Below are 27,953 nucleotides of genomic sequence, written 5' to 3'. Positions count from 1 at the left end.
GTGGCTGTTTGTATGAACTGCAATAACAATACGTTTCACTTCCGGGTCTTCTGCAGATTTCGGACTTCAGTGCATTTTCCGTGATTCACCTTTATCTGTCTGCAAGCCTGCAGGTGTTTTCTGTGTTTCGTGATGTATCACCTGCCTGTGCTGAAGAACAGGCGAACTCTCCTGGAGAGGGCAGAGAAGTTTATCTCTGACATTTATTTCACAGACTGCAACCTGAGAGGACGGTAAGTCTCTTTCATACAGCTGCACTCACTTTGAACTGTAGTACTCCACTGCAGGCTTTATGGTGCTTTCTGTGACAGAAATGTTTAATGTCTTATTTATTCATGTCTTACACGAAAATGCACATTATTATCATTGCTTAAGGTGTTTCTGTGTAGATCAGTACCAGTTTCACCGATCTGCAAAATAGTGAAAATAAAACAAAACTGTAAAGTATCTTCAGGGAGTTTTTCTTTATGATACATATTTTAACTTAACATTGACATATTCATATTTAATTAACTTTTTGATTAGTGGCTTTACAAATAAGTGACTTTTCTAATGATTATTCTCTGCAGACTCTATGGAGACTCTTGCCCACTGCAGTCCATTGACTCTTTCTTGTCCTCTAAACGGATCACATTCACGGAGGCCTCCAATCAGACCTTTGCACCTTATAAAGTGGGTGATTCCTTTGGACCAACGTAAGTAATATTTCAGCTTTTTTTTTTTGCATCACTCTCAGATAGTTTTGTTGCCTCCTATCTTGGCAATAACCCATGCTTGATGCTTGTTGAAGGTGGTGGACCTGCTGGTTTAAAGTGACCCTGAACATCCCTGAGTCCTGGAGAGGGAAAGAGGTGCATCTTCGGTGGGAAAGTGATGGAGAAGCGATGGTTTGGAGAGATGAACAGCCAGTGCAGGTAATGTAGCAGCAGCCTGCATTAAAGTAACACAATTCAGTTCTGAACACATGACAAGATTTCACTTTGACATCTTTTATTTGTAGGGCCTGAGTAAAGAGGGTGAAAAGACTAGTTATATCCTGTCTGACTGTCTGAAGGATGAGGAGCCACACAGGTCAGTTCCTAAAACACAAGTTCATTGCTGCTTTTGTAATCAATTGCTCACTGAATGTCTATATTTTCTCCTGTTTTCCAGTGTCACCCTTTATGTAGAGATGGCCTGTAATGGGCTTTTTGGAGCTGGTCAAGGATCCATGATTGCAGCCCCGGATCCAAACAGGAAGTTTTCTGTACAAAAGGCGGAGCTGGTGGTATTTAACCGTGATGTACAGGAGATGTTGACTGATTTTGAGATGCTGATTGACATCGTAAAGGTGAAGTCACACAAATCAGTACATGTTGGTATGCTACTTTAGTTCAAACGTATTGACGGTAAACTTTTCTCTTCCTTCACAGGAACTTGGAGAGGGAGAGCAGAGGGGCTTCCAGGCGCTCTTCACTGTGAATGAGATGGTGAACCTGTGCGACCCATCGGACCCCAGCTCCTTCTCTAGAGCTCACAGCCTGGCTCACACCTTCTTCAGCCAGAGAAACGGAGACAGCCAGCATGTTGCTCATGCGATGGGTCACTGCCACATAGACTCAGGTCTCAAATGAATGTCTGCAATTCAGTTTTAGTTTAATTCACTAAATAGTCATTAGATATTAACCGATTTCAATCATAATTTAGAAAAGGGTTGACTGTATCATTTTTAGGTACCACAATTATCTATATCTGTACTTTCAAAGGATACTCTGCCCTAGAAGTAGAAAACTATTACAGTAGGTAATTGCATATAAAATCTTTCAATATTTTTGTCAAATTAGTTAATATTTCTGCATTTTCAGCTTGGCTGTGGCCCTACGAAGAGACCATTCGCAAATGTGGCCGAAGCTGGGTGACAGTGATCCGTTTAATGGAGAAGAACCCAGAGTTTGTATTCACTTGCTCCCAGGTAATTCATCACTGACAAAGTGTTGTAAAGGCCATGAAGAATTTACAAATCATAGCAGCCTCTACAGTTTGGAATTTTTCTTTGCTTTTCGTCCAGGCCCAGCAGTTCCAGTGGGTAAAGAGCTGGTACCCAGGACTCTTCTCTGAGATTCAGCATTACGTTAAGAAAGGCCGGTTCATTCCAGTAGGAGGAACATGGGTGGAAATGGTAAAGCAATCACATTTATTGTATCTTAAGGGTTTAACTCTATTATTTGGGCTGCTATGAATACACCCTATTTTATGAACATCTCAAGTTAAGATGAATTAATTCCACATTTTCCTGTCAGGATGGCAATCTGCCTTCAGGCGAGTCCATGGTCAGACAGTTCCTGGAAGGCCAGCGCTTCTTTGACCGTGAGTTTGGGATCCATTGCAACGAGGTATGGATTCATAAAAAGATGTCTTCATACTGTAACCTGAGTTGACCTATGTGTGCTTGTCCTCACATTTGCATGATACAACACTATTTTCTCTGTTTTCTTTAGTTTTGGCTTCCAGATACGTTTGGCTACTCTGCCCAACTTCCTCAGATAATGCAGGGCTCTGGCATTTCCAATTTCCTAACACAGAAGCTTAGCTGGAACCTGGTCAACACATTTCCTGTAAGTAAAGTAGGTGCTGGGCACCAATTTAAAAACAAAGAAAATTGTTTTGTTTAGATTTTCAGTTTTGATTTCTCTTTCTCTAAGCACAACACATTTTTCTGGGAAGGTCTGGACGGCTCAAAGGTTTTAACACATTTCCCACCAGGAAATTCCTATGAAATGAAAGGGAAGGTTGAAGAAGTGAGTTTTTCTTTTTTTATAGTTCACATAACATGGTGATGTTGAGTCTGAGAGAAGAATATTTACAATCCTTACAAAGCTTACATCTGGGGTTTTATCTGCCCACAGCTGGTAAAAACTGTGAAGAACAACAAAGACAAGGGCAGAGCGAACCACAGTGCCGTGTTGTTTGGGTTTGGAGATGGAGGCGGTGGACCGACACAGCTGATGCTGGACAGACTGCAGCGGGTCCAGGACACAGATGGACTTCCCAAGTCAGTTCCTGTCACACACTTTGAACCCAGCACTTGTCAGTTACAAAAACCAGGCCCAAACTGAAGCGGAAATAATTCCCGCGAGTACATTTGTCATGAGTTTTATATGACTTGTAATGCACTATGGGACTGCTGTAATGGGGAGTGCCAGCACGTAGACAGTGGACTCCACCCAGCTTGTTAGATTCAAAAGGATATGAGTGATTTCAACTGATGTCATTATGGTGTGGTTTTATTATAATAGTCAATGCTATCATGCTTTAGTCAGTATGAGTAACAATGGAGTAACCAAAGACGTCGTTGGTCACTTCCATGTCCAATTCTTGTGTTTCTCAGGGTCCAGATGTCCAGTCCTGACAAGCTTTTCTCTCAGCTGCAGGCTGACTCCGCCCTGCTTTGCACTTGGACCGGAGAGCTCTTCCTTGAGCTGCACAACGGCACATACACCACGCAGGCCAAGGTAGAATACAACCATATTCAGATTCTTCATTTATAGAGGAAATTACACTTTGCCATAACAACAAATTATCTGAGAAAAAGGAAAAAATCCAAGTAAACAAATAGTCTAGAAACACATAGCAACAACAGTATGGGAAATAGTATATATTATTGACATGCATGATATACTTGGACCAATTATAACAGTATACTTATAGTCTTGATTGCTAAATCTACATATACATTAATAAATATAGAAGTATAACAAAAGCAAAACACACCATCAAATATGCAAAGCATTCGAGGAAAAGGGTATTACTTTACCACAAATACAAATGAAATCAAGGTTCAAGGTTTAAGGCTTTTATTGGTCATGCGTACATAGCTACAGTGTAGTTATGACGATGAAAATCTTAGGTCACAGGCTCCTCCAACAGTGCAACACAATGAAACAATGTGTGGAGTATGAACAAATATTAAAGATGTTGAAGATAGTTACTTTTTTTATGTTTTGTTTATCTCCAGATTAAACAGGGGAACCGTCAGTGTGAGACGCTGCTTCATGACATTGAGATAGCCAGCAGCTTGGTGCTTTGTCGGGACAAGACTTTTATATATCCTGTGGAAAAACTGCAGGAGCTCTGGAGGTCCGGATGCACCTTTTTAAAGTTTGATGATGAATAAATAAATTGTCTCTGTTGTTCCAGTATGAAAACGATTTTTCCCTTTCAGGCTTCTTCTGCTAAACCAATTCCATGATGTGATTCCTGGCAGCTGTATAGAGATGGTTGTGGATGATGCACTCAGATATTACGAAGGTTAGTTTTCAATAGTTGTCCGTCAAAACCACAGCAATATACATATTTTCTTTTCCAAAATAAATTAAAAAGAACACTCATTGTGTCTTTAGATATCCGCACTGATGGTGCTGCCCTGCTGCACGATGCCTGTGGAGCCCTCGGTTCAAAAGGAAACTCCCCTGGTGTGTTCAACTCTCTGCCATGGGAGCGCCATGAAGTCGTCCAGATGCACGAAGGCCCTGGTACACCCGATCTGGGTATGTTACATATTTACAGAATTCATGTTGTTGCTTTCCACACTACAACTGCATATGTGATGTTGTAATGTGGCGTCTGTTGTATTGCAGCTCTGGTGAGAGTTCCCAGCATTGGTGTGTCTCCTGTTGGAGACACAAAGCCTGTGGCTCCAGTGACTATCACTGGTCAAGTATGTGCTATATATAGAGAGCATTTAATTCATTTAGCTTTGTTGTCATTTTAATTGGCTAACCAAGATGTTGTGTAACATTAAAGGCCGACGGAACATTGCTCATGGAGAATGGGATTTTACGAACTGTCGTAAACAAAGATGGCACTTTGGCGTCTCTGTATTTGATCAACGCCAACAGGTACTGTAGGAGCACATATTTTCAACTACTACATTTATACTGAATTCATTTTTATTATGTACTGTATTAACATGACTCACACTTTGGTTGTTTTCAGAGAAGCCATCTCTGACAGCTGTCATGGCAACCAGTTTGTCATGTTTGATGATGTCCCTCTGTACTGGGATGCTTGGGATGTAATGGACTACCATCTGCAGACAAGGTGTCGTTTATTACTCTTACATCCATCTTTTGCCCCCTTGATACACACCATAGTATTTGCAGGTTTTTTAGATGTAAAGCCTGACTGCAGGATTGACCCTACAGGAAGCCGGTTGTGGAGGTGGTGCAGCCTCCTCATCTGGTGTACTCAGACGGGCTCAGAGGAAGTGTCCGCTTCACCCTCAGGATCAGTGATAAGAGCACCATCACACAGGAGATTATCATGGATGCCATGTGTCCTTACATCAAATTCAACACTAAGGTACTTCATATCATTTATGATATCTGGAGAGATCGCAAGAATCACTGATCGCAAGAAAATCCCAATGTTGCCTCCTTCTATTTCAGGTGACGTGGGCAGAGTCACACAAGTTTCTTAAGGTGGAGTTCCCTGTGCGGGTACGCAGCCCCAACGCTACATATGAGATCCAGTTTGGCCATCTGCAGAGACCCACACACAGGAACACTTCATGGGACTGGGCCAGATTTGAGGTACACCTCTGGGGAATCAACTACACAAGTAGCTAATGTACAGCTTAATGTACTTTAAGTGTCCTGTAGATGCAGTCACAACAACAATGGTTTATGTGTATTTTTCTGTTGTTTTTCATCATGGCTTCTCTCTCTCTTAGGTTTGGGGTCACAAATGGGCTGATTTGTCGGAGCCCAACTTTGGGGTTGCACTGCTGAACGACTGCAAATATGGCTATTCAGTGCACAAGAACACTATGACGCTGTCCCTGTAAGGTTTCCCACTGTTTTCATACAAATGGTACAATTTAGTTTCTCAAATTGTCAATCATTCTTGCAGCTAACAGTAAATGTCTGTGTTTTAGACTGAGAGCACCTAAGGCACCCGATGTCAACGCTGACATGGGGACTCATCAGTTCACCTACGCCATCATGCCTCACACAGGTGAGATTGAGTTCTCAATAAATCTTAAAGGGACAGGGGCAACAACAACAACATGTGTCTTAGAGTAATCAATATCATAGTATATAATATACAAGTATATGCTTTATTTAATATATTTTTCCTACTTTACTTTGACATGAGACATCCTATGCCCTTTGAAAAAAAAAAGCAGTAATTTAACCTTGCAGTTGCTGGTTTACCACTTCCCTGTCTAACAGAGAAATACAAATTAATAAAGCAAACACTTAAACTGATACTAATGTTTAAGTGGCTTGAAAATGAGTTAACTGCTGCCCCCGCCTGCAGCAGTACATTGCTTTACTTCTAAGCCATAACCCCCGATTGCTCCACAAACTGGGGGCAAACCGACTGCTGTCTACTGTAGGCAATTAACTTCCATTAAAAGAACCCCACTAACTCCACTGCAATCTTTATGAACAATCCATTTCAAACCCCGACTTTGAAACTGGTGTGATAATATGTTCTGTGTTATATAGGATCCTTCCAAGATGCCTCTGTCATCCAGGCTGCGTACAACCTCAACTTCCCTTTGAGGCCAATCCGGTGCCCTGCTGACACCGAGCCCTGGAGTGCCTTTTCCATCAGCACTGCTGCAGTGATCCTTGAGACCATTAAACAGGTAGCCAATTAAATGCTAAGCTTGACATAGTGTGCCTTAATCCAATCAGCCCACTAATGGCTATTTACTCCATTTACCATAACAGGCTGAGGACAGGAAGGGAGCACTCGTAGTTCGACTTTATGAGTCACATGGGAGCAGCGTCACTGCAACTCTGAGAACCACCTTTCCGATCAGGGAAGCCTGGCCGTGAGTAACTCTATTTTTATCATGTTTACTTCTGTCTGGCATCTTTTATTGTCTTCTAAGAACAACATTTTTTCCCCCATTCAGTTGCGATCTTCTGGAGAAACCAGACCCCACCCGTCCGGCACACATTACGTCAGGGGGAATCACTCTGGACTTCAGCCCCTTTCAAATTGTGTCCCTTCTCCTCGTCTTTTAAAAAGACACACCATTCCTTTTTTTGTACCAACCTCAGGGTAGTCACAAGTACCAAATCCTAAAAGTTAGAAACTAGTCTCAAATGTGTCATATGGCGATGCAGTTTATAAGGAGACTTTACATGGACTGCCTCTTTGTGAGCTACTTATAGATGAGAATGTGAAAAAAAAATGATTTGATAACTATGCATTAAAACAATAAACAGTTGCAGAACTTTTACAGTATCCTGTGCTTTATTAAAAACTGTTCCATAGTATAAAAACATACACACAATACAGTGGTGCCTCCCTTTTCTCCTCATTTGCGGCTCTGTCTGGTAACTCTCCCGCTCTGCTTCTCTGGACCTGCAACAACTAAAATGTTAATTTTTTTTCGAACAATCCCCCAGTAGTGAAAAACATTCGTTCCATTTTGAGAGAATATAATGAGCAGACCTGCAGCTGGCTCTGCACTGCTGGTCTTCCTCCCACGAGCAGCTGGTCTCTTTTTTTTTTGAGGTGATACCATTTCTTCAGACTTCTCGATTTCTTTCTTTGCTGTTTTGGTTTCCTGTTTGACCACCTTCTTCTTTGGTGTGCTTTTTGAGCCTCCTTTGGCCCCCTAATTAAATCAAATATATTAAGAGTCACATCTGTAGAGCTCAATACTCATCAAGAAAAAAAAAAAATCACATACCTTTTTCTTATCCGTGTAATCATGGTCCTCTGTTTTCTTTGCTCTCTTTTTTGCCTTGGGTGACTTTAAATCTGTTAAATGAGAAAAGACAAATCTGTTCAATACATTTTGTGCGGAAGTTGTCAGTTTAATGTATTCGAAGTACCTTTAGGTGCCATGGGGCCTGGATCTCCCTGAAGAACAGAAGATATTACTATCAGTGACATATAAAATAATGAGCCAGATATTAAAATATTGGATTATTTCTATGAACTCACGTTGAACCACATAGTTCTGCCATTGTGGTCCCGTAATGATTTCATCCCATCCACATAGTAACACTTCAGCCATGCCTTAAACTCAGAGTAGTCCTCCTTCTTGGGGTCGTAGCCCTTTCCACCTATGACAAAAACACCATCAAATCGACTTGAATGACCTCTGAATTATTTTATGAACGTTTTTTACTCTATAGGAAACTAACCTTGGTTCACCACCTCCAGAGGAACTGTATGACACAGTCTGAGCAGGTCTCCCGTCTCCTCTTTCACCTTCTTAACCCTGTCTGAGGCCTGGTGCACAGAAGAAAGAAAGGCACTGTTGAATAATGTAATGCTGTGATTGTCAAGTGTCTGATCTAAAAAAAGGTATCTGTCTGGGATACGTCACCTTTTCGTCCTTGATCTCAGTTTTCAAAGGCTTCTCGTTTTCACATAAATCTTCTGACTCAAGGCCTTCCAGTACGGACCTCGCTGGCACAAAGGGTGGGATGTTTAACCTTAAAAAAAAGAAACTACTTTAGAACCAATCTTTTGTAAAACAGAGAGGCTCCTTTGTTTTCAAAGGGAGGCTGAATGTATGCTACGCCCGCAGGATGAGGAACCAAAAACAGAACAAAGATACTCTTTTCATATCTGGAGACAGACCTTGAGACTCATGAGAGCAGGCTTTGTGTTTCGGTCAACAATACAAAGCAGACAATTCGTCTTTTTCTTTTAAACTACAGTAGAAGCTCACAGGAAAAACGAAATGTTATATATCCACAAAGTAATTTATAGTATTTCTAGTCAGACCTTGATTTTTGAACTAAGGAAGCAATGCAAACAAAGAAAAGATACTCCCATCTTGATAAACATCTTGTTATGTTTATTTTAAGAGTGTGCTCGGACAAACTGTGAGTCAATGTCTGTCATCACCAGGCGTTCCTCCCTGAGAACTACTTGTATTGTAGAACTTGTATTGAATGTGGGATGCAATTATAAGTTGGTCGGCACAAAAATGTATATGCAACTATTTTGGTAAGTAATTTGAGGATTTTCTGCCATAGGAAACTTCACTAATTTATGACATTTTACTGACAAAACTGTTTATTATATCATCAGATTATTCCATTGTTAAAATCATGGTTAATTTCAGGCCCATATTCAAAGCGGGTTCTCATGTCATTGTGGATACCCATGTCACTTAATAGGTTTGTTATTGGTGCAACCCTAAATAATAACTACACAATATCTAATTTGATCAGTTCTGTGGTTTGTTTATGTGCATCACCTGAAAAGGATTTCAGCCCTCAGGTAGTTCCCGATACCGTTGAAGTACTTCTGATTGAGCAGAACTTCACAGATGGGCCTGTCAAAGGCTCGGCCAGACAGGTGCGTCACAACGTTCTTCCTGCAAAATCAAACACTGGTCAGTGTGGGAGTGAGTTTTTGGTCTAGCAGGTAACTTAAGTGAAAGTCATCAATACTAACCTGAAGCTTTCGTACTCGAACATGATGCAGGGCCCTCTGTCAGGCTGCCAAGTCCCGTTGGCCTGCCAGCTGCCAAACCTGCGTGTATCCACAAAGCTCAGCACTCTGCAGGGCGTCTCTTTAGAATAAAAACGCAGATGGGAATGTTTGGGCAGCTCATCCTCTGAGGTGAAGCGGAAATAGCCTGACATCCCAAAGCGGAAGACTACGTCCATGGCCTGGTCTGCTTGGCCTGCCTTAGATCTCTGTTTTGAATCATCACTTTTCATAGGCGTCAGCGTGAGCTTCACTTCCTTCCCTCTGGAAGAGGCAGTGATGCAATAGGCCTCACAGGTGAAGGGCACATCAGGACTTTTGCTGACTTCAGATTTTCTGACCGGGCCAGTGAACACCACTCCAGCACACATTTTGTTTACGTAAAGGCTGCCAAGGTGGAGCTCAGGTCCCTCAGGCATTTTGAAGCTGTGCTGTAGAGAATGAAATGGCAGAGCAAAGTTAAACATAAGCGCTGTAGCTACTTTTAATTCACACCGAGGATGTGTGTTTTAGAAAACCTGGGGAAACTTACATTCTGGACAAAAACAGCTTATAAGAAGATAAATTACAGTTTTTTTAACATTTCACTACTTTTAGGTCAACAACAAAATAGAACTACAGAATATGTCAAGGCAGTTTCCAAAAAGCATTTAAATATATTGTTAGGGACACAAATGTTTGTTTTTTTAACATAACTCACAATCACTCAGACTACACAACGTGACACATCAATGCCTTCAACCCTGCCACAGAATAAACAATATGACAAATCATGGATGGCCTCAGAGTATTTTGCAAAAGTCAGAAAAATAAAAAGAAGGCGTTATCATTGAGTTTCGAGCATGGGTGCTGGGGCAAAACAACTTACTTAACTAGGAAGCAGACCACTCCACGGACAAACGAGTCACTTCAACTTAAACCTCAGTAACATCCCATAACACACGGAATGTGTCGGGTCACTCCAGTTTCCGAAGGGCTGCAAGATGTGCAAGTATGGCACAAGCAGGGCTTTCACAACATGCTTGTTACCAAACGTGTTGTGGTTCTTGGTTTTATAACATCATCGCGTTCCATTCAAGATTCAGAAAATGTCGCGAGATCTCCATGCCTATAATCTCGTTATTTATAATTAGATATATTTGCGGTGTTTTACATGTGTTTCTCAACCTAGTTTTTCCTCATGTTTAGTACTAATTCACGGAAAACAATGAAGAATTTAGCTTTTCTAGCAAACTCACAATAGTATACAGTTAATGATCACAACAGAAGCAAACAGTCCCGTCCCATTGCATGTTATGCACATATATGATATGTAGGCTATGCGTTGTGGAAGAAAACACAAATCTCTGTAGTTCACGTTTTATTTGTTATTTATGGGGTATCAGAAAGTACAACACAACGTATTAACATAATTTAAATCAAAATGTGTGAATCAATATACAATTTTTACAAAAATGGTCCATTCAGTATTCTTGTTCAGTCTGTAAACATGTGTACCAATATTTCCTGATGTGTTAGAAAAATACCGCACAACTGATAAGAGTTAAGACTAGCCATGTGCTCTCTTCCAATGACTCAATAACAGTCAATGGAAATAAAAAAAAAAAAAGCCATTCACATGACTTTTGAGATGACTTATATCATATAAAAAGAATTATACTGTACAACATGTAAATATGGCACTTTTGGCAGACTATCAGCATAATTTGTGTCCGGCTCTTGATCAGACATTGAAGTCCGACTTCTCCGTCCCATCTTCATTGTAGTGCATTCATCCTAACCTGTGCTTGTTTGAGTTCTGCAGGAACAGAGGGGAAAATAACCATCAAAACATTATCATGGCTAATAAAACAGTTTAACGTGAAGGACCGTAGACAGAATAACTGAAAATGGACAAAAAGCAAACCTGACCTGCAAGCAAGACTCTGAACTTGTCTGCAGAAACAGAAACAACAGTAGTCTCTGTTGAGCCTGACTCCGCTCCTTGTGACTGCAGTTTAAGCTGAATCAGAGGTTCATTCACTTCCCTCAGTTCACTGGAGCTCAGAGTATAGTCGATACGCCATGAAACGGACTCCAGTCTGCCCACTGAAATTCATTGCAGGGCAGAAGTGATGGTCAGCCAAAAAACCTCCAAGAGTCAACTCTCCTCATCAGTTATTTTTGTCTTCCTCTTCGAAAAGGACAAGATAGACAGAAATACTTACATCTTAGACTGGTCTCTCTTAGTTTGCCTTGCAGTGCAGAGTGCTTGTCTTCATATGATTTGCAGAGCCCCGTCGTGTGCTCTAGAATAATGGAATTGTGTGAGTTATTAAAAGTAAATTCAAGATTTATTACAAGTGCATAATCACAGAAAAGTGTTTAAACACACGTTGAGCAGAAGAACTGTCCGGTGCATTAACACAGAAGTATCCAACCAGTAACAGAACAAAAGTAATTGCCAAAAAGTACTTGAAAGGAAGTTTATGTGTATCAAATAAAGGGGAAATCTTCAATACATTTTAAAAAGAGAATCGAAAGTTGGCGTTAAACAGCTGTCATTGTAACTGTAATCAATGCACCAAAGTCACAATGCACAACATCATCCTCCCCAATAATCAGCCCTTTCTAAACTGCACATTATGCACAGACAGGGTCACCTTTGAGGCGAGCTGAGTGCAGTGTTTTATTATATTTAGTAACACAATAGCTGTTTATGCTATGCCTTCGTTTTTAACAACAATACAGTAGGCTGTGATTTGGGACCTGCATATTTCTAGAAGTCTGCAAATCCTACAATTATACACCTCTGTTTTCAGAGACCCTTTGCTGTTTAGTAGGCCCCGGGTATCTGCCGCACAAGCTCTTTTTAATGCCAACATTTTCCCTGAGATATTAAAAGTACTCAAATATATTGGTCCAATCGTGTTTTTAGTTCCCTACTCTTTGTACACATTGAAGTTTAGAAAAAGGTCTGTGAATTTGGCAACTACAGATAAAGACATAATCCTATTCTTTGATATCAAACATGAAGGACCCCAGTGAACTTACCTTTAGGCAGACCAAGCTGCTGCAGCTCACTGGACAGAGACTCACTGTCGACATCATGCTTGGCTGCACTGGAAAAAATGAAGCTGAGCACTGCCACAGTAGCTTTGACGTCTCCACTCTCTGCAAGATGGATTGACATCATGAATTTATATTTTACAACAAAAATATGATGCAAATATGGCATTCTTCTAGGCTTGTGTGTAAAGTATGAGATTTAAATACATTTCCAGCAGTAGTAGTATATGCTTAGGTAGACTTATTTAATCAAGTACTCTTCTGAAAAAGTATTCTGCAGTACTGATAATTTGCTTTAAATATTATTGCTATTTTACACTCACACATCACAACATATAAAAGGCAAATAATCTGCATTTATTCTATAGCTATAGTTAATAATTACTCTGCCTATTAAGATATTACTCACAAAACACATGATGAGCTTACAATACATGATTCCTTGTTGTAAATGTAACCAAGTATTTACTTTTACTACGAACACATTTAAAAATCTACTGATACAACTACATTTTTATTTAGCAGTATTTTTAATGCAGGCTCATTATTTTTTAAATTATGTGGTTTAATCTGTAGTGTTGCCACTTTAACTTTTGTAAAAGATCTGCAGTATGAGGGAGACTTACCAAACTTTGCATCTGCAGTGAGCTTTGTAACCTTGTCATACTAAGACAAAAGAGAAGATGATCAGTTTGAGTGAATTCTGAATATATAGAGAAGTAAAAGATTATGTGGAAATATATTCAAACTCTTACATCAATGCCCTCCCCGAGCAAATCCTTCAGCACTTGAGCACACAGGAGTTTCATTTTGACACTAGACTGTGACATTATTGAGAAGACACATGTATTAGTTTAAAAATAAAACGCACCATAGACTTACAATTAAATAACCTAACATTATTACTCACAAGTTTAGCTAATGTGCTGATTTCGGCAAGAACCCAGTCGGGGCAGTCCAAGTCTCCACAGAAACGGAACCGCTACAAAAGACAAAACAACAGATACATGTTTTTACTGTACAGTAACGACAGTAACAAACAATGTAACGATAGCATTAACTTGCTTTAACTACCCATCATTACAGCTACTAACTAGCCTAGCCTGCTAGCTCCCATAAAGCAGGAGTGCATATCGATCGTGTTAAAGTAAATATAAACAAACAACATTTATAAACATGCAACTATAATGTCCTATAAATAAATCGGCTTCTTATTAATAAAACTACAGTCAAAAAATAAGATAATTTGACGGGTTACCATGGTTGTGTGAGTCAGCTGATGTTGAAGACAGAAGAACGGAACCGGAAGTACATTCTATTTCCTCACACCGATTGGACGAGGGAAAAGTGGGCGTTCCTTCAGGAGCAGCAAGAACAGCAAGAATTCTAAACATCAGTTTTCAATAGAGTATTTTAAGTCCTGGTTCTGAAGATAATTATATGTATTTGTTATTGCACCATAATAAAAGTGCCAACAGGAGAGAAGTAACTTACTTTGATACAAACCCTGTCAGACACTTCATTAGGTAATATTGGTTATCCTCATGGGGATACTTTGCATTGTTTTATCACCTTGATAATAAATAAAATAATTGCTTATATATTTGTGGCTATATGCATTGTTTCAGAAGTCCTATAACGATACACAGTATTACTTGTGTTTTGGGTTGAAAGATGCAGCTTTAAAACTATTTATTAAACTCATATTTTGTTTGCTTGTTATCTCTCTCCGTCTCCTCTCTGTTCTCTTTCTCTGCAGGGCTTGAGGCAGGGGGCGTGATTTTCCTGGCTTCAGAGGAGGCACACTTGTTGTTTCCACTGACATCGTCAACCTGTTCCATAGCCCGGTCCATCCAGAGTGCCTTTCTGCAGCTTTAAGGTTCAAGGTTTGAGGTTAGTTTATTTGTATAGCACATTTTAAGACACAGAGGCAATTCAAAGTGCTTCACATAGGCATTTAACACATAATAATTAAAAACAAAACAAACATACAAACAAAAACAAAAAAAGACAATTCATAAAAGCGATAAAATACTGGCTGCAGCTAAAATTGCAATGATAAGGCATGTTAAAGGATCTCAGGATAGGCTGCATTACAAAGAAAGATTTTTAACCTTGATTTGAAAGAACCCATGGTTGGGGGGGTTTAAGCTTTTTGTCTCCCTGCATTCACTGCCAGCTTTTTTTCTTCTTCCATTTTTCATTAGAGACTTTAATATCCTTACCTGCGCAAGTCTCTGCTTTGTGCTCCAGAAAAAATGAGCAGGCTACACATTTCTTCTGTCTGCAGGTCTGTCGGGCCACAGCTGATAAGACTTAAGACTGGCCATGTATTCTTAGTCAGGGTCAGGGAGATAGAAAGTCTCCAGGCAAGACTGCAATGATAAGGCTGCATGTCTTTGGATATAAGCGTCAGCTAAAAGACATGTAATGAAATGTCTTGCTTAAAATGTGTTGACTGGGATTTGAATGGCCAACAAAATGATTCATTTTTTAAATATACAGGTTTATTGTTTGCCCTGTTTAGGATGATAATGAGAGAGAAGGACTGTGCTCAAGAAATAATGGGGGCATACACCGTGACTGCATCTCATTGTTGGATTGTATTGTTCATTATTTGTTCTGCTTGGCAAAGCTTCAGTAAACCTTCAATATAATACATCAAGTCAGTCTCCTGCAGCTTCATTTCCTTTCAGTACTCTGCTCATTAAGGTTTTCCTTAGTCTACAGAGATTTCAGTTATGTGTGTGCTTTTGTTTCTTCAAACATTTTATTATATGTACAGCACTTTGGCTCGACCAAAAATCGTTTAAAAATGTGCTATATAAATAAAACTTGATTTGATTTGATTTGATTCAAGAAAACTGCAAAACCTGACAATTTAACCAACAGTTAAAAAGTGAAAGAATAGGAATATCTTGGAATATGGATAGATAAAAGCATGGAGGATACATGTAAAATAGTAATATCAATTTATGAGGGTGAACCCCCTTAAAGACCAGTGTGTGGCTCATTTTTCAAATGCAGTTTCGAAAATAACAAAAAAAAGAGAAGCACAGGCAAAAGCTCAAATAGATTTACAATTAATTTTGCAAAATGCAAAGCTACACTTGAGCATATATGGACAGGAATGAAAACAATTGACCATCAAGCAACTTTGCTGGAAGCTGAACATGAAAGAGCATGTATGCAAATCTGTGCTGCTATATTTTGGGGAAAAATAAGGAAGAAGAGAAGGAAGGAAATATTAGTCATTGTGGAAATGTTTTCCGATCAGATGACTCACTAGATCCTGTAAAAAAGAGTCTGGGCGACACATTAGCGGTATTCATAAACAATAATACATATACTAATACAATAGTTTACATCATGCTAATGCATTTTTTATGGGCTTTGTGTGGGATAGAACAGACATCAACAACACAATAAATAAGATTGCCAATACCTTGTCTCCTCTTAATGTCAAAAGCAATCAGACATGTTTACTCATTAGAATTAGTCTCATCAGGAGGTTATATCTCTTTGCTTTGGTACTTAAAAATGTAGATGTGCATTGAAATGGAAAAATGTTTTATGATTTCAATTTGTATTTTGTTACATCCTCAACATTATTTTCTCATGTTTCTACTGCAATAGGTCATTTCAAAGTAATGCACTTCTATATTTCAAACAAGTTCATCACTTACAGTCAGAGGTGGGAAGTAACTAAGTGCAAGTGTACTTAAGTACAGTTTTGAGATACTTGTATGTTACTTGAGTATTTCCATTTTACGCAACTTTGTACTTCTACTTCACTACAATTATTAAGTACCATTAGTTACTTTACACATTTGGATTATAACATGAAATATAATCAACACTTAAATAAGACTTTAGTTACACCTGGAGTTAATTCACAAACTACCCTAAAGCATATGAAGTAATTTAAACTAGCTGCACCTTAACCAGCTTTGATAACACTTTAATCCATCAATAATTATAATCAAAACATATCATATATTATTCTGAAATAGACCAATTTGCATAATGAGTACTTTTACTTTTGGTACTTTGAGTATGTTTTGGTGCTAACTTGAGTAACATTTTGATTGCAGGACTTGTAACATAGTTTTCCTACACTCTGGCACTTCTATTTTTACTCAATTACAAGATCTGAATACTCCTCCCACCTCTAATATATTCTGCTCATACTGCTCCACATACAATACTTTTTTGAGGGTAATCTTTTCTTATTGGGCCTATTGACTATTCATTTTATTATATTTAATTTCCATGTATTGGCCTACGTAATATTATTTAATGTATCTTCACGTTTGCGGTTGTAAAACTCATCTAGTCGTAATTTCATTTCATTTCATGACATAAAACAGTATCGCATGCTCCGCCCACTGCTCTGCGTTTCGATGTCTCGGCTGCTGGGGAGTGGGGATATGATATCATTGCTGCAGGGTACCTGTCTGGGTCAGTGTGCGAGCAGAGGGATTCAGAACAGTTGAGCCCTGCCGAAGAAGAGAAATGTTGACCGTCTAAGGCCCAACATGATTCAGTTTGTTATATTCTTCATCTGGCTTGCTGGGGATTTTAAACTCGTTTTGAGTTCACCGACTCTTGGATCTAAAGACAACCCCAGACTTCTGAGCAAAGGTACGCTTCTCTTCGCCGTTATGACTGAAATGTTTTACATGTTTTGTCCCTTTAAAAATGTCTAATCAGATGTTTTGAAAAGTCAACTAAAGAGGTAATTCTGTATTGAGATCCTTTTTAAAGCCGCAAAGATCTAGTTCATTTAGATGACCCAATTGTATTGTCCACAATGATCCAAAACTTTATTCAATGAACGATGCAGTCAAATGATAACAGCGTGATGTTATTTTCCCTTTAGATATAATCTGCGGTGGATTTGAATACCCAGTCTATCAGAAGCACAGTGTGTTTTTCTATCATGAGGACTCAGAGGAGATATATGTAGGAGGCACGAATTTTGTGCTGAAACTGGATGTGGAGGGCTCTCATATTATGGAGGTGGGTGTTTCTGATCTTTGTATTTAGTTTATTCACATGCACTTGCCTGTATATTCTTTATATAATGGTGTATTGATGGACTCCCAGCTTGATTTCTTTGTGGTTCAAGAAGGTGGCAGTTGGTTTGTGATGCAGATGGGGTCATAATAAGATTTGCAGCAGATGGCTGACAGAGACACATGGTTTCAAGAGGAGTCTAGGGGGCATGCATTTTAGCAGCAGGGGGTTAACTAATGTCACAATCAGACCCTGATGACATACACGTTTTTATAATAAAAAAACACAGGAAAGTCAGAGAACACAAAAATAATAAATTACAGACTAATGATTGTTTATTGTTTTTGAAGAAATTAAATGGCCTCTGTGACCGTAACTCAGACATACATCTTAATTAAACTAATGGCTACTGGTCTGTGGGAGGAGCGGCTGAAGCTACTTAAGAAGAAGACATTAACCTAAGTGAAATAGTTTTGGCCCAAGAAAGCCATATATTATCCACCTATCTCTTACATTTAAAAGCCAATCTATTAGGCAGAGCTTTGAATGAAGCATTCTCCATTGGTTAATAAGTGATTAAGTGATTTTTTTCAATATGGTATTGCTTTCTTTATAATAAAAATATTTCATTAAAAAACTATCCTTAAGTGAAACCTTAATTAATTTGTCCGCTAATTGATGTCCCCTTGCAGAATTTCTCGCTGAAAGCCCCAGACCAGCAACACTGCCAAGAGGTAAGTAAGACGACAGTGATGGTGTTTGTAATAAAAAGAAAATGGCAGGTCAAATGACAGGTTTTCTAAAAAACATATTTTCAAAATGAGATATATGATCAGTTCTGTGTGATGTCTTGTTAATAATCACCTCTGTATTTGTAGGGCCAATGTGAAAATGTCATCACAGTGATTGAGAAGTTTCAGGACAGCATGTTTGTCTGTGGAACAAATGGAAACAAACCGCAGTGCTGGAAGCTTGTAAGTGTTTGCGTCCATCACGGAAAATGTTATACTTTGTCACATGTGTCTGAAATACTGTCGTTCATGTGGCTAGGTAATTTACTGGCAACCATATGGAGATGAATAAAGCATGAAGCTCTTTGGTGTAGCTGCTGTGGTTTTGCTTAAACTTTAATCAGCATCCTGTGCGTAATTTCAGTCGGGTGTTCAATGGCTGGTGTCTGGATATTTTTCCAGCAAAACTAATCCCGATATTCTTTTTTATTTCTTTTGTTCTACAGTTTTCGTCAGTGAACAACCAGTCTCTTGAAATAGTGGATAGCTATGAGGGGATGGGTATCTCTCCGTTTGTGTACTCGCACAACGCCATTTCGCTCACTGTAGGTATGTTAAATACAACTTCCTGCACAACCATACAGTAACCCATGATTTTAAAGGTTTACAATTGTGACTCTAGTCTACAGACTTATGTAACCACATCGTGTCATGTGTGATAGAAGAGTTGGTAACCAGCGCACAGAAATATACCTACTCAATAATTAAACATCTCTGCTATTTGCAGAGGGGGATCTTTATTCAGCTGCGCCTTTGGACACGGATGGAAGTTCATTACAATTCAGAAGGAAAGCTGGTAGCAGAACTAATGTCTGGATGTATGACAACTGGATCTCAGGTGGGTAAATGACGGAAGTAAACTCATAATGTTGGATGAAAATCAGCAGGAAATATTGACTCCATTTTGATTACAAAGTATGCTCCTGATAAGCACCAGTTTGTCAGCTTGTTTTGTCCCCTCCTGAGAGCTCTTTCATTACATTTTGTTTTGTTTTCACATGCTAACGGAAATGTAAACAGGGAAGCAGCTTGGTAAACATGTCCTCCTCTCATAGAGCCCACGTTCATCTCTGCGACGTGGGTGGAGCAGAGGGAAGAACCTGACAATGAGAAAATATACATATTTTTCCGTGAAAAGAACTCGGATCACAACCCGGAGGCTGACCCCTGGATATCGAGGATTGCCAGAGTCTGTAAGGTACGTTGGGCACTGAAGTGGACTCAGCCTACGTCAGTGAGGCTCTTAATTTACTGCAACTGCAACACACAATTTCCAGAAACCTCTTAAGTTCTGTTTATACTTATATTGATATTAAAAACAAGATTTAGTATGGACACTGTCAATATTTTTGTATCAATCCACCAAACCCTTATTCCTTATTCCATCTTCTTGGAAATAAATGAAATATTTATGAAGGTCATGTAATATGATCGAAAGTATCAGAATACCTACTAAGTGGACATTGAAGTGAGATTATTTTGTCAACTGCTGTTCCCAAACTCAAGAATACATTTTGAAACTGTGTCTTTAAACATGACTGCAAACAAATCAACCACACTTTAATTAGGTTTTTAAAGCAGTACAAAAATACATGTAGCATGATTTACTAACAGAAAATTACTTTACCCTTTTTAATTGATTTTTAAATGAAACAGATAGTTCATTTGCTGGCCACTTCAGCAGATTTTAACGTTGAAGTTTTGTGAGGGCGTTGGCTGTGCCTCCCACAGTGGCCCTTCCTGAATTTACCAGTCAAAGGAGATGAAAGGTTTTGTTTGATGTTGACTTTAAATATTTTCCAGGAACCATGGGTGGGTGAGCCACTATTTATTGTGGTTTTATAATCGGAGAATGTCATATTGTCATGTACATATTGAGGTCTCAAGCTGTCTGCATTGATAATATATATCCTGTTTAGCTGCATTGTGTGAAAACAAAGGGTGATGGAAATAAAGTAAAGTGATATCCTGCAGTGTCATGGCTGTCAGGATTTGACAATTGCATACATATATTTATGGCGTCAGTGCAACCATCTGAAGCTAACTAAGCCTTCATGAATCAATCAGGCTTCTACTCCCTCAATACAACTAGCTTTGCATGTTGTCATTGGGGTGAAACACAACCTTTCAATACCCTTGATGTTTGATACCTATGGAGACACTCAACCTGCCCCAAAAGCGGTTAGGTGTTTTTTTCCAGGTCAAGGTCCATGTAACATCAGTCCTATCAAATAACCCTTAGTTCATGAATTTCGGTTGCATGAAAAGTGAAAGAGAGTCTACCTGGTGTAATTCATTTGTGTTATTCTGCAGGTAGATGAAGGTGGATCGAAAAGATTTTTCCAGAACATGTGGACATCTTTTCTCAAGGCCCGGCTTGTTTGTGGATTTCCTGAGAAGTCGCTTTATTTCAACCATCTTCGAGACATTTTTGTTGTGCACGCCGAGGACTGGGTTGACACGAGAGTCTATGGCCTTTTTACAAGCAGCTGGTTAGACACTTTCCCTTCCTTTTAATAACAGCAACTAAGCAACACCATTAGTAACACGCTGACATAGAACAGCTCACACTTTAAATTGAAAGGTCAGCATTTTGAAATGTTTTCACCACTCTTCTCCTGGAGAGTGGCATATCTGCATTACAATCTTGTTTTCTTACAAAAATAATAACTAAGACCTAATACAAATCTGCTCCTGAGGTTGTCATGTATTGTTTTGACCCTCTTATGTAATGGTCCATTTTCCAGACAGGTTACACCCACACATTCAATGAGAGTTCATTTAATTACCAACTACCTTTAAGTCCTACATAAGGAGATGACAGAGAATTAGCACTCTTCTTTAAGATTGGGGAACACAAAAAGCCCTTAGCCCTTTTAGTCAAGGTGTATAGCCAAAGGCCACTCCACCAAATCGGTAATATTGGCAGGGCTTTTATGTCTGATCTTGAAATTCAACGTTTTTGTCAGTGTTATGGAGGGTTTGTAGGATACACGAAGTTGGATTGACAGGGTTGCATTAATGTTCCATTTTCTTAGTGCTGCACCCTATCTGGCCAAACTTTTAGAAGTTACTCAAATCTCCGTTGCCCTATGCCAAAACATTTTTTTGGTCAAAAATCCTCACATTTCTGTTTAAGACTTTCTGCTAACAGAAAAACAGAATGAGGCAATGGGTCACAATCATAACCCTAACCACCACCATATATAATCTGTATCTTTTAATGCTAACTTCAGTTATCTTATTTCTCTTTAAGGAACGCCACAGCGGTGTGCATATATACAATAGGAAAGATTGAAGACGTATTTGAGAAGTCAACTTTCAAGGGATACAACAAAGACATTCCCAAGCCAAGGCCAGGAACGGTAAGCATTTGTTTTGTTGCCATGTTGCTGTGCAGAGACAGAATAACATGTTTCTAACAAAGTCTAAAAAAAACAGGCATAAATGGGTTTGAATGTGGAAAATGTGTATTTGTATTACTTCTCGTTCTCAAATGTGGTTCAGTGTTTCCATCTGTAGATCAAATGTAATCTATTTGAGCTCAACCCTACTTCTGACTCATGCATAGTGGTTCCCTGAAGGAGGAGCACTTGTTGCTATGTTTTGTAAAGAAAACCCTGTTCCTTCCATCTGTTCAGCCTATAGTTAAAAAATGATTTGTCCATTTATAAACAACTGGGGATGCCTTCAGCTTTGTAAACCTAAATATTTGCTTAACCCTGAGTTTCCTACAAACATCCGGTTTATGTTCCCATTTTCTAAAGTATACAATCTATTAAAAAAAACTCTGTGCATTTATTTGTCAGTGTGTAAAAAACAGCAGGAACCTGCCACTGGCCACCGTCAATATGGTGAAGGATTACCCGGAAATGAATGACTGGGTTGAATCGATACATCAAACAGCTCCGTTTTATGTAAGCAGCAACAACTACACCAAGATTGCTGTGGACCGAGTGCAGGCAGCAGATGGGTGCATGCATAACATTCTGCTTCTAGCTACTGGTATGTTCTAGTTGGAAAGAAATACCAGATTTTTCTTGGTCTTTTACACTTTTGTTTTAGCTACTTCAGGTCTGAGTGTTTTCCTGTTGATCTGGCTTGTCATCATCGTCTGTAATGTTGGCGAGACAAAACGTGCTGATAATACAGCATTCCTCTGAGAATATGCCAGAAAATGTTTGTGTGCTGTCCCAACAGATTCTGGGAAGATCCATAAAGTCTTAGAGGCCGGGGAAGAGCCTTTCATCATCTCCGAAACACAGCTCTCCAGCCGCTCAACTGTACAATCAATGAAGCTTGACTCTAAAAAGGTATTTTAAATGGTGATAATAAAGCTCAAGGAAGAAGTATTTTGTAGGCCAACCCAGAATTAAGCATTGCAAGGGCTCCCTTGACCAATGCAATGTGATTTCCCCATTGGATTTCGCTGTATGGAAGAAAATAAGCTTTGTTGCCAACACACCTTTATGATACTCAACACATTTTGTTCAGCTTCTTGCACTGCTGCAAGGAACACAAAACTACTATTAATGCAGATTTAAAGTGAAATCATGTTACTGTCTCCCTTTTCTTAGAAAAAGTTAGTGGTGGGTTTCTCAGAGAAGATTTCGATCATTGACCTTCAGAGGTGTCAGGAGTACAACCAGTCCTGTGCAGATTGTGTTCTGGCCCGGGACCCCTACTGTGTCTGGACAGAGTTTGGATGCACCAAGACTGTCACGTAATTTTGAACAGCATGTGCATGTTCTTCTGAATATTGCATTATAACATAAGATTACATAGAAAAACTATAAAAATAGGACAAAGTCATTCATCTCTCACAAAGAAATGCACCTGTTTGATTATATTATGTTTTTGTTCACAGTGGAGGCATTCAAAATATCCGTGATGGGAACCGAAGTGTGTGTCAACCATCTGACGAAGGTAACTTATGATAAGACTATTAATAGTGCACACCTGCTGGGGTCTCAGCAACCTTTGGTCTCATCTTTATTTTATCTTCTTTTTATTTTTTGTAGAGCAAAAGCAAGTTAACCGGACCAAACGGGAGACAGATTCATTATCTACGGTGGATTTGAGGACAGCCCACTCGGTCCCCCTTAGTGTCCCCTTCTATTTGTCCTGTCCTATAGACTCTTACCACGCTGTGTACACCTGGGAGCATGCAGGCCAGAGCAGCCCATGTCTACAAATGCAGTCCAACTGCCTGCACCTGATCCCCGCCATGACGAAAGAGAACTATGGTGGCTATGAGTGTGTTTCCAAGGAGAGAGACTACACCAAAGTGGTGAAAACATATCAGCTTAAACAGCAAACGATCCAGGATACAAATAGAAACACTGATGGAAGCAATGGCCATTCAAGAATACAATATGCATCAGCTGTTGTGCCGCAGATAACATGGATCACCCTCACACTGGCTGTAACAGTGTCTGGGATTTTCAGATAGGCTTTGCACAATTGACTATTTTAAACTAAGCATTCCTTTCTTTTTGTAATGCTTTTGTGTTGGGCCAAACCTCCTGTTTTTTCAAACTAAGCATCGACATCCTCAGCCCCTTTGTCCTTGGCCAGGATGCTAGCAGCATTAAGGCTAACTCACTTCCATGAAGCTTGCAACTCAACAATCGAAGCAGGAACACACCTGCTGTGAACCTACCCTCACAGTGGTCGCTGTGTTTGGAAGAATCGTAAGAGATATAAGTCAGAAACATGCTGTAGCCAGGTTACTTTGTAAAAAGAGAAGCTTGGACGGGAAGAGAGAGGTGGTGTACGATGGAGCAAAAGAGCAGCACCACCAGTCAGCAGCAGGGCCCAGCTTAAATAATACTGAGGGTCAATAATAGGGTGTGTTTGGATCATCTCAATATCCGTCAATAACCTCAGTGTCCTTCATACATTACTGCAATATCATTGAGTAAGTAATAATCTTCCTTTTTAAAGCTAGGGGAACAGGGAAGATGTAAGAAGTGAATTCCTTTCAACCAGAGCTCAGTCCAAACCGAAGCCTTTAAAATCATCCTGGGCTCCAAAGCGTGTGCACGGACAGAACAGCACACAGTGAGTATGTATTGTGGGGCAGAAGAGTGTGCACATGTTGAGGCCATATCTATTAGAGGTCAGAATTTTTTTTTAAGTTCCTGTGACAATCCTGTTGACAGATTATTTGTGTTCAAGGAAGGGTGGAGGCAGCTGGGGACCTGCCTGGTTAAACTCTCCCTCTGTCGAAACAGTGGTCAGAGAGGCGTTTGGAGAATGTGCAATGAAAATGCTTTGCTGCAGAGGAGACAATATCTGACTCCAAAAACAATAGGCACATTGTTTACTTTATTCATATTTATAACCAATCGATTTTGGAGAAAGTTCATCAAGTTAAAATGTGCATTGACATACAGAAACACATCAATATTAGCTTCGGGGTTAGCATTTATTTATTTTAGTCCCATATTGTAATACTTTTGCGACATCTATACATCTGGTATTGGAGTTTCATATATAAGCTATTTTTCCAGTAAGTTATTGATATTATACAATACAGTTTTATTTATAAAGCACTTTAAAACCTCTAGACCAAAGTGCTGTACAGTCAAATAAACAACACAAAACATACAACAAATCACACAGCAAAGCTCACACACCATAAAACAAGTACAAGTTAAAACAATAGACAAAGTAAGATATTAAAGTAAGACTATGTAAATGTTGTCGCACAGTAGCCACTGTTGCCACAAGTGATACTGTATTACGAGAAAATAGATACAAGTTTGAGAACCAGCTTGGTATGTCCATTACTGCAATTTGGCTAAAGTTAGCAAACACTAGCATCCAAAAGCTCATCAAGACCTAGTAAGGCTCCAGCAGCAAATCCTAATTAGATTAAATTAAGCAGTGGTATGTTTTATTGTAGAGAAATACCTGCTTTTCCAAAAGTTACATTGTCTTAATTTAAAATACAAACTATTCGTTAAATGTTTTAAAAATAAAAATATATATTTTGGTACAATGTGCTAGCATTAGTGTCCTTATCATTTCAAAGATTATATATTTTTGTATGATGATTTCTTGGGAAGTCTAAATAAAGAAACTAAAGGGAGTGTTGTCATTCCTCTACACCTGTAAGTGGTTTCGGGAAAGGAGTTGATTTAGTCCTCAGTAGGTCATGCGTTTATCAGACTCAGTAAACCACTTGCAGCTTGAGCAGAGTACAGACAAGAAGTAATGATCTTTATCTTAATCTGTTTTATTCCGGGATCCAAAGTCTCAACCCTGCTCATGACGGCATCTTGTTGATACAAGAATAATTAGTCACAACACAACTACTTATCTCTTTGGCCATTACTGCACAACAACATTACTGCACGACAACATGGGTGGAGATCCTGCATTCTTGTAGATTTTCTTTCAGATAAAATAATTGTACTTCAAAAGCTTTAAAGTGTTTTGATCTTGCAGTTTTCTTTTCCAGCATCTAATATCTAAGATCAACACCCAGATCACACATTTACTTGGACAGTCAAATCTGATTTCCTTTCTCAGATAATGAATACTTCTTAACTCTGGCATGAAACAAAAACAAACTGATGTGAGTTTGTTGTTACTGAGGAAATAACAAAATTGAAGCAGCGTGTTCGCTCTCCTATTTTGGTACCACACCCTGCTTGTACTATGTGAGGGTGTCACCCTAAATTTAGGAAACAATCTTTCAACACAATGTGTTCCAAATCAATATGAAGTCATAGAAAGTGCGGTGTTAGGCTCCACCAATACCACAAATGAGTCAGTTGTGTTCAACCGAGGATAAAACACAGTTGAGAAAGAGTTAGCTTCATGTACACTGTTTAAAACTGTTATTGTGTAGCTTAAACAGCAGCGAGTGCAGCGTGGCTACAGAAGAGTCACCTACTGTACAATCTTGCTATCAGGTCACTTTAATTAGGATCATGGAGTCATTTGTTTAAGCTGCAGTTGACGCGCCACCTGACCTTACAGCTCACTGCCTCCTGTAGTTCAGTGTCTGTCGGCCTGCAGACAGTTGACATGGTTACTTGTAGTTCAGGGCGAGACATTCAAAATATGTTTTCATGTAGCTGCGGTCGACTACACCACTATTAGTCATTGTTTGCTCCAGCCTGTTGAATGTATGCTGTAACCTCTCTGCTAAAGCTGTATGTAACCTTGGCTGCATATGAATAAGCATCACTGGGGTACATGTATGCACTTCATTCCTATCATCTAAGATAGTAAAAACATGTTGGTAATCATGAACAACTTTCTTCCAAATCCAAAAGAACATGAGTTGTAAAACTTAAATGTATAAAGTCTGAAACTGCTCCATTGACAATGAATTGATTGACATTGGAAGCGCCCAAGGGAATGGTGTAAGTGTATGAGCACATTTTCTGTTGCACAAATGACAACATTACAATAATATAAAGCTCATTTGGGTACACTATGGGTAAAAAAAAAAACAGTCTCTCTTGTAGTCTATTAAGCCTGTCCAGATGTTATACTTGATGAAGGCAACAGTTTGAGACTTGATTGATTGATCTTTCCCAGGCAATGGAAACAACATATTGGAATTATTTTCTCAGGTGTTTGTTGACCTTTAAGATGCACTTTGGGTATCAGCAGCTCTGAGTCTCGATGGCGCACAGTCCAAACTTTGAGATACAGGGACTTCTGGTCACTGTTGTGCTCTGATACGAGCCTGAAGAGACCTTGATCCCACTTGGGCCACAATTTACAGCTCCCCGTTTTCCTGCTGTGCCTCAGGAAAAGGAAGACTGGAAGACTGCCAAGTAATTGTGGTACAAAAAAAGAAACAAATAAATCTTTCAAGCAAGGGAACCCCACCCTGAGTTTAAAAACAAACTTAACACAGAAAAGCAACACTACATAAAATAGATTTACCATTTGTAAAACGTATACTGTAAAATGTACCTACAGGACTGTTAGGTGTACAATAATTATACAGATTCATTCTACAGTCATAACAGGATTGACATATTTACAACCTCAAATATCAATCTATGATAGCATAATACCTAACCCTCAGCATAAAATGAACTCTTATCAGACATGTCTCTCAGTGACCAGCCTGGTCAAACAACACAGTCAATTCAGCAGTTTATGTGTGTAGTTGTTTTAGTCATTTGACAACAGAGGTCACTGTTATTTAACAGGACTGAAGAAACACAAATAAATACCCTAAACTCAACCTTAACCCTAAAACCAAGTCTTAAAAGATAGGGTCACATTTAAAAAAAAAAAAAAATTTGAGTCTTAAAACAACATACATGCCCATTTATACATGTTACCAGTTCCAGCCTGGGCAATGTTGAGGTGTCCTTGAGCAAGGTATATCTTCTACAATTATTTTGAGCCTATATGTGTGTGATAAAAATGTTAAATTATATAAAGTAAACATTGATTATCCCCAAGAGAAAGTAATACATTTCCCCTCAAGGGATTAAGAAAGTATTCTTTAGCTTTTAAAGTTAATCAAATCTTGAGAATCTTCCAGTTATTTTGGTGGGGATTATACCGTGTGTGTGATTTTGTGTCAACAAAAATATCATCATAATGAACGACAATAACACACAATGCATGATTAATAAGTACCAATGAAAGGTAACA

General features: G+C 39.1%; 4 protein-coding genes across 6 annotated transcripts; 2 read left to right on the top strand and 2 right to left on the bottom strand.

The window, feature by feature from the left end:
- The first annotated feature begins 48 nt into the window (after positions 1 to 48).
- man2c1 (mannosidase, alpha, class 2C, member 1) lies at positions 49 to 7,235 on the top strand. 2 transcript variants are annotated; one of them, XM_034141523.1, is made up of 26 exons: positions 49 to 233; positions 570 to 695; positions 791 to 914; positions 1,001 to 1,071; positions 1,153 to 1,330; positions 1,413 to 1,602; positions 1,845 to 1,951; positions 2,048 to 2,158; positions 2,280 to 2,372; positions 2,478 to 2,594; positions 2,682 to 2,777; positions 2,886 to 3,031; positions 3,368 to 3,491; positions 3,995 to 4,116; positions 4,202 to 4,287; positions 4,380 to 4,526; positions 4,617 to 4,696; positions 4,783 to 4,877; positions 4,975 to 5,079; positions 5,184 to 5,340; positions 5,427 to 5,570; positions 5,711 to 5,820; positions 5,915 to 5,994; positions 6,492 to 6,634; positions 6,720 to 6,823; positions 6,908 to 7,235. In XM_034141523.1, the coding sequence occupies exons 1-26, from the start codon at positions 133 to 135 to the stop codon at positions 7,017 to 7,019; spliced, it is 3,069 nt and encodes a 1,022-aa protein (XP_033997414.1). In that variant the 5' UTR covers positions 49 to 132; the 3' UTR covers positions 7,020 to 7,235. The 2 variants fall into 2 exon arrangements, with proteins under 2 accessions (XP_033997414.1, XP_033997413.1); XM_034141522.1 differs by having other exon boundaries at positions 1,001 to 1,330.
- On the bottom strand, positions 7,229 to 10,518 carry neil1 (nei-like DNA glycosylase 1). Of its 2 annotated transcripts, none has more exons than XM_034141524.1 (10): positions 10,325 to 10,518; positions 9,421 to 9,887; positions 9,221 to 9,340; positions 8,339 to 8,447; positions 8,154 to 8,241; positions 7,951 to 8,072; positions 7,839 to 7,866; positions 7,694 to 7,764; positions 7,453 to 7,618; positions 7,229 to 7,371 (listed from the first exon to the last, which is right to left on the bottom strand). In XM_034141524.1, the coding sequence occupies exons 2-10, from the start codon at positions 9,873 to 9,875 to the stop codon at positions 7,316 to 7,318; spliced, it is 1,215 nt and encodes a 404-aa protein (XP_033997415.1). In that variant the 5' UTR covers positions 9,876 to 9,887; positions 10,325 to 10,518; the 3' UTR covers positions 7,229 to 7,315. The 2 variants fall into 2 exon arrangements, with proteins under 2 accessions (XP_033997415.1, XP_033997416.1); XM_034141525.1 differs by having other exon boundaries at positions 7,229 to 7,362.
- Positions 10,519 to 10,803: 285 nt separating this feature from the next.
- Positions 10,804 to 13,815, bottom strand: commd4 (COMM domain containing 4). The gene is made up of 8 exons (XM_034141709.1): positions 13,763 to 13,815; positions 13,415 to 13,486; positions 13,260 to 13,325; positions 13,131 to 13,170; positions 12,490 to 12,609; positions 11,664 to 11,744; positions 11,368 to 11,544; positions 10,804 to 11,254 (listed from the first exon to the last, which is right to left on the bottom strand). The coding sequence occupies exons 1-8, from the start codon at positions 13,763 to 13,765 to the stop codon at positions 11,214 to 11,216; spliced, it is 600 nt and encodes a 199-aa protein (XP_033997600.1). The 5' UTR covers positions 13,766 to 13,815; the 3' UTR covers positions 10,804 to 11,213.
- Positions 13,816 to 16,944: 3,129 nt separating this feature from the next.
- On the top strand, positions 16,945 to 26,658 carry sema7a (semaphorin 7A). The gene is made up of 14 exons (XM_034141414.1): positions 16,945 to 17,148; positions 17,387 to 17,526; positions 18,216 to 18,257; positions 18,402 to 18,497; positions 18,761 to 18,863; positions 19,042 to 19,152; positions 19,370 to 19,512; positions 20,628 to 20,806; positions 21,571 to 21,679; positions 22,124 to 22,319; positions 22,515 to 22,627; positions 22,892 to 23,037; positions 23,182 to 23,240; positions 23,336 to 26,658. The coding sequence occupies exons 1-14, from the start codon at positions 17,043 to 17,045 to the stop codon at positions 23,764 to 23,766; spliced, it is 1,974 nt and encodes a 657-aa protein (XP_033997305.1). The 5' UTR covers positions 16,945 to 17,042; the 3' UTR covers positions 23,767 to 26,658.
- Positions 26,659 to 27,953: the final 1,295 nt, after the last annotated feature.

The sequence above is a fragment of the Trematomus bernacchii genome, unplaced genomic scaffold (genome assembly GCF_902827165.1).
Source record: "Trematomus bernacchii unplaced genomic scaffold, fTreBer1.1, whole genome shotgun sequence".
Lineage (NCBI taxonomy): Eukaryota > Metazoa > Chordata > Actinopteri > Perciformes > Nototheniidae > Trematomus > Trematomus bernacchii.
This window is presented reverse-complemented; position numbering and strand designations above follow the sequence as displayed.

Bases quoted from the DNA above. Each gene is read 5' to 3' on its own strand.
- man2c1 (XM_034141522.1), top strand. From the start codon at position 133: ATGTATCACCTGCCTGTGCTGAAGAACAGGCGAACTCTCCTGGAGAGG. The intron at 1,603-1,844 runs GTCTCAAATGAA...CTGCATTTTCAG, and splicing joins TCACTGCCACATAGACTCAG to CTTGGCTGTGGCCCTACGAA. The intron at 5,341-5,426 runs GTACTTCATATC...CTTCTATTTCAG, and splicing joins ACATCAAATTCAACACTAAG to GTGACGTGGGCAGAGTCACA.
- neil1 (XM_034141524.1), bottom strand. From the start codon at position 9,875: ATGCCTGAGGGACCTGAGCTCCACCTTGGCAGCCTTTACGTAAACAAA. The intron at 7,867-7,950 runs GTGAGTTCATAG...TCTGTTCTTCAG, and splicing joins GCAGAACTATGTGGTTCAAC to GGAGATCCAGGCCCCATGGC. The intron at 7,372-7,452 runs GTCTGCTCATTA...TTAACATTTTAG, and splicing joins CAGTGCAGAGCCAGCTGCAG to TTGTTGCAGGTCCAGAGAAG.
- commd4 (XM_034141709.1), bottom strand. The intron at 11,745-12,489 runs GTAAGTTCACTG...CCATTATTCTAG, and splicing joins GCAGCTTGGTCTGCCTAAAG to AGCACACGACGGGGCTCTGC. The intron at 11,545-11,663 runs GTAAGTATTTCT...AATGAATTTCAG, and splicing joins AAGAGAGACCAGTCTAAGAT to TGGGCAGACTGGAGTCCGTT.
- sema7a (XM_034141414.1), top strand. From the start codon at position 17,043: ATGATTCAGTTTGTTATATTCTTCATCTGGCTTGCTGGGGATTTTAAA. The intron at 19,153-19,369 runs GTGGGTAAATGA...CTCCTCTCATAG, and splicing joins GTATGACAACTGGATCTCAG to AGCCCACGTTCATCTCTGCG. The intron at 22,320-22,514 runs GTATGTTCTAGT...CTGTCCCAACAG, and splicing joins CATTCTGCTTCTAGCTACTG to ATTCTGGGAAGATCCATAAA.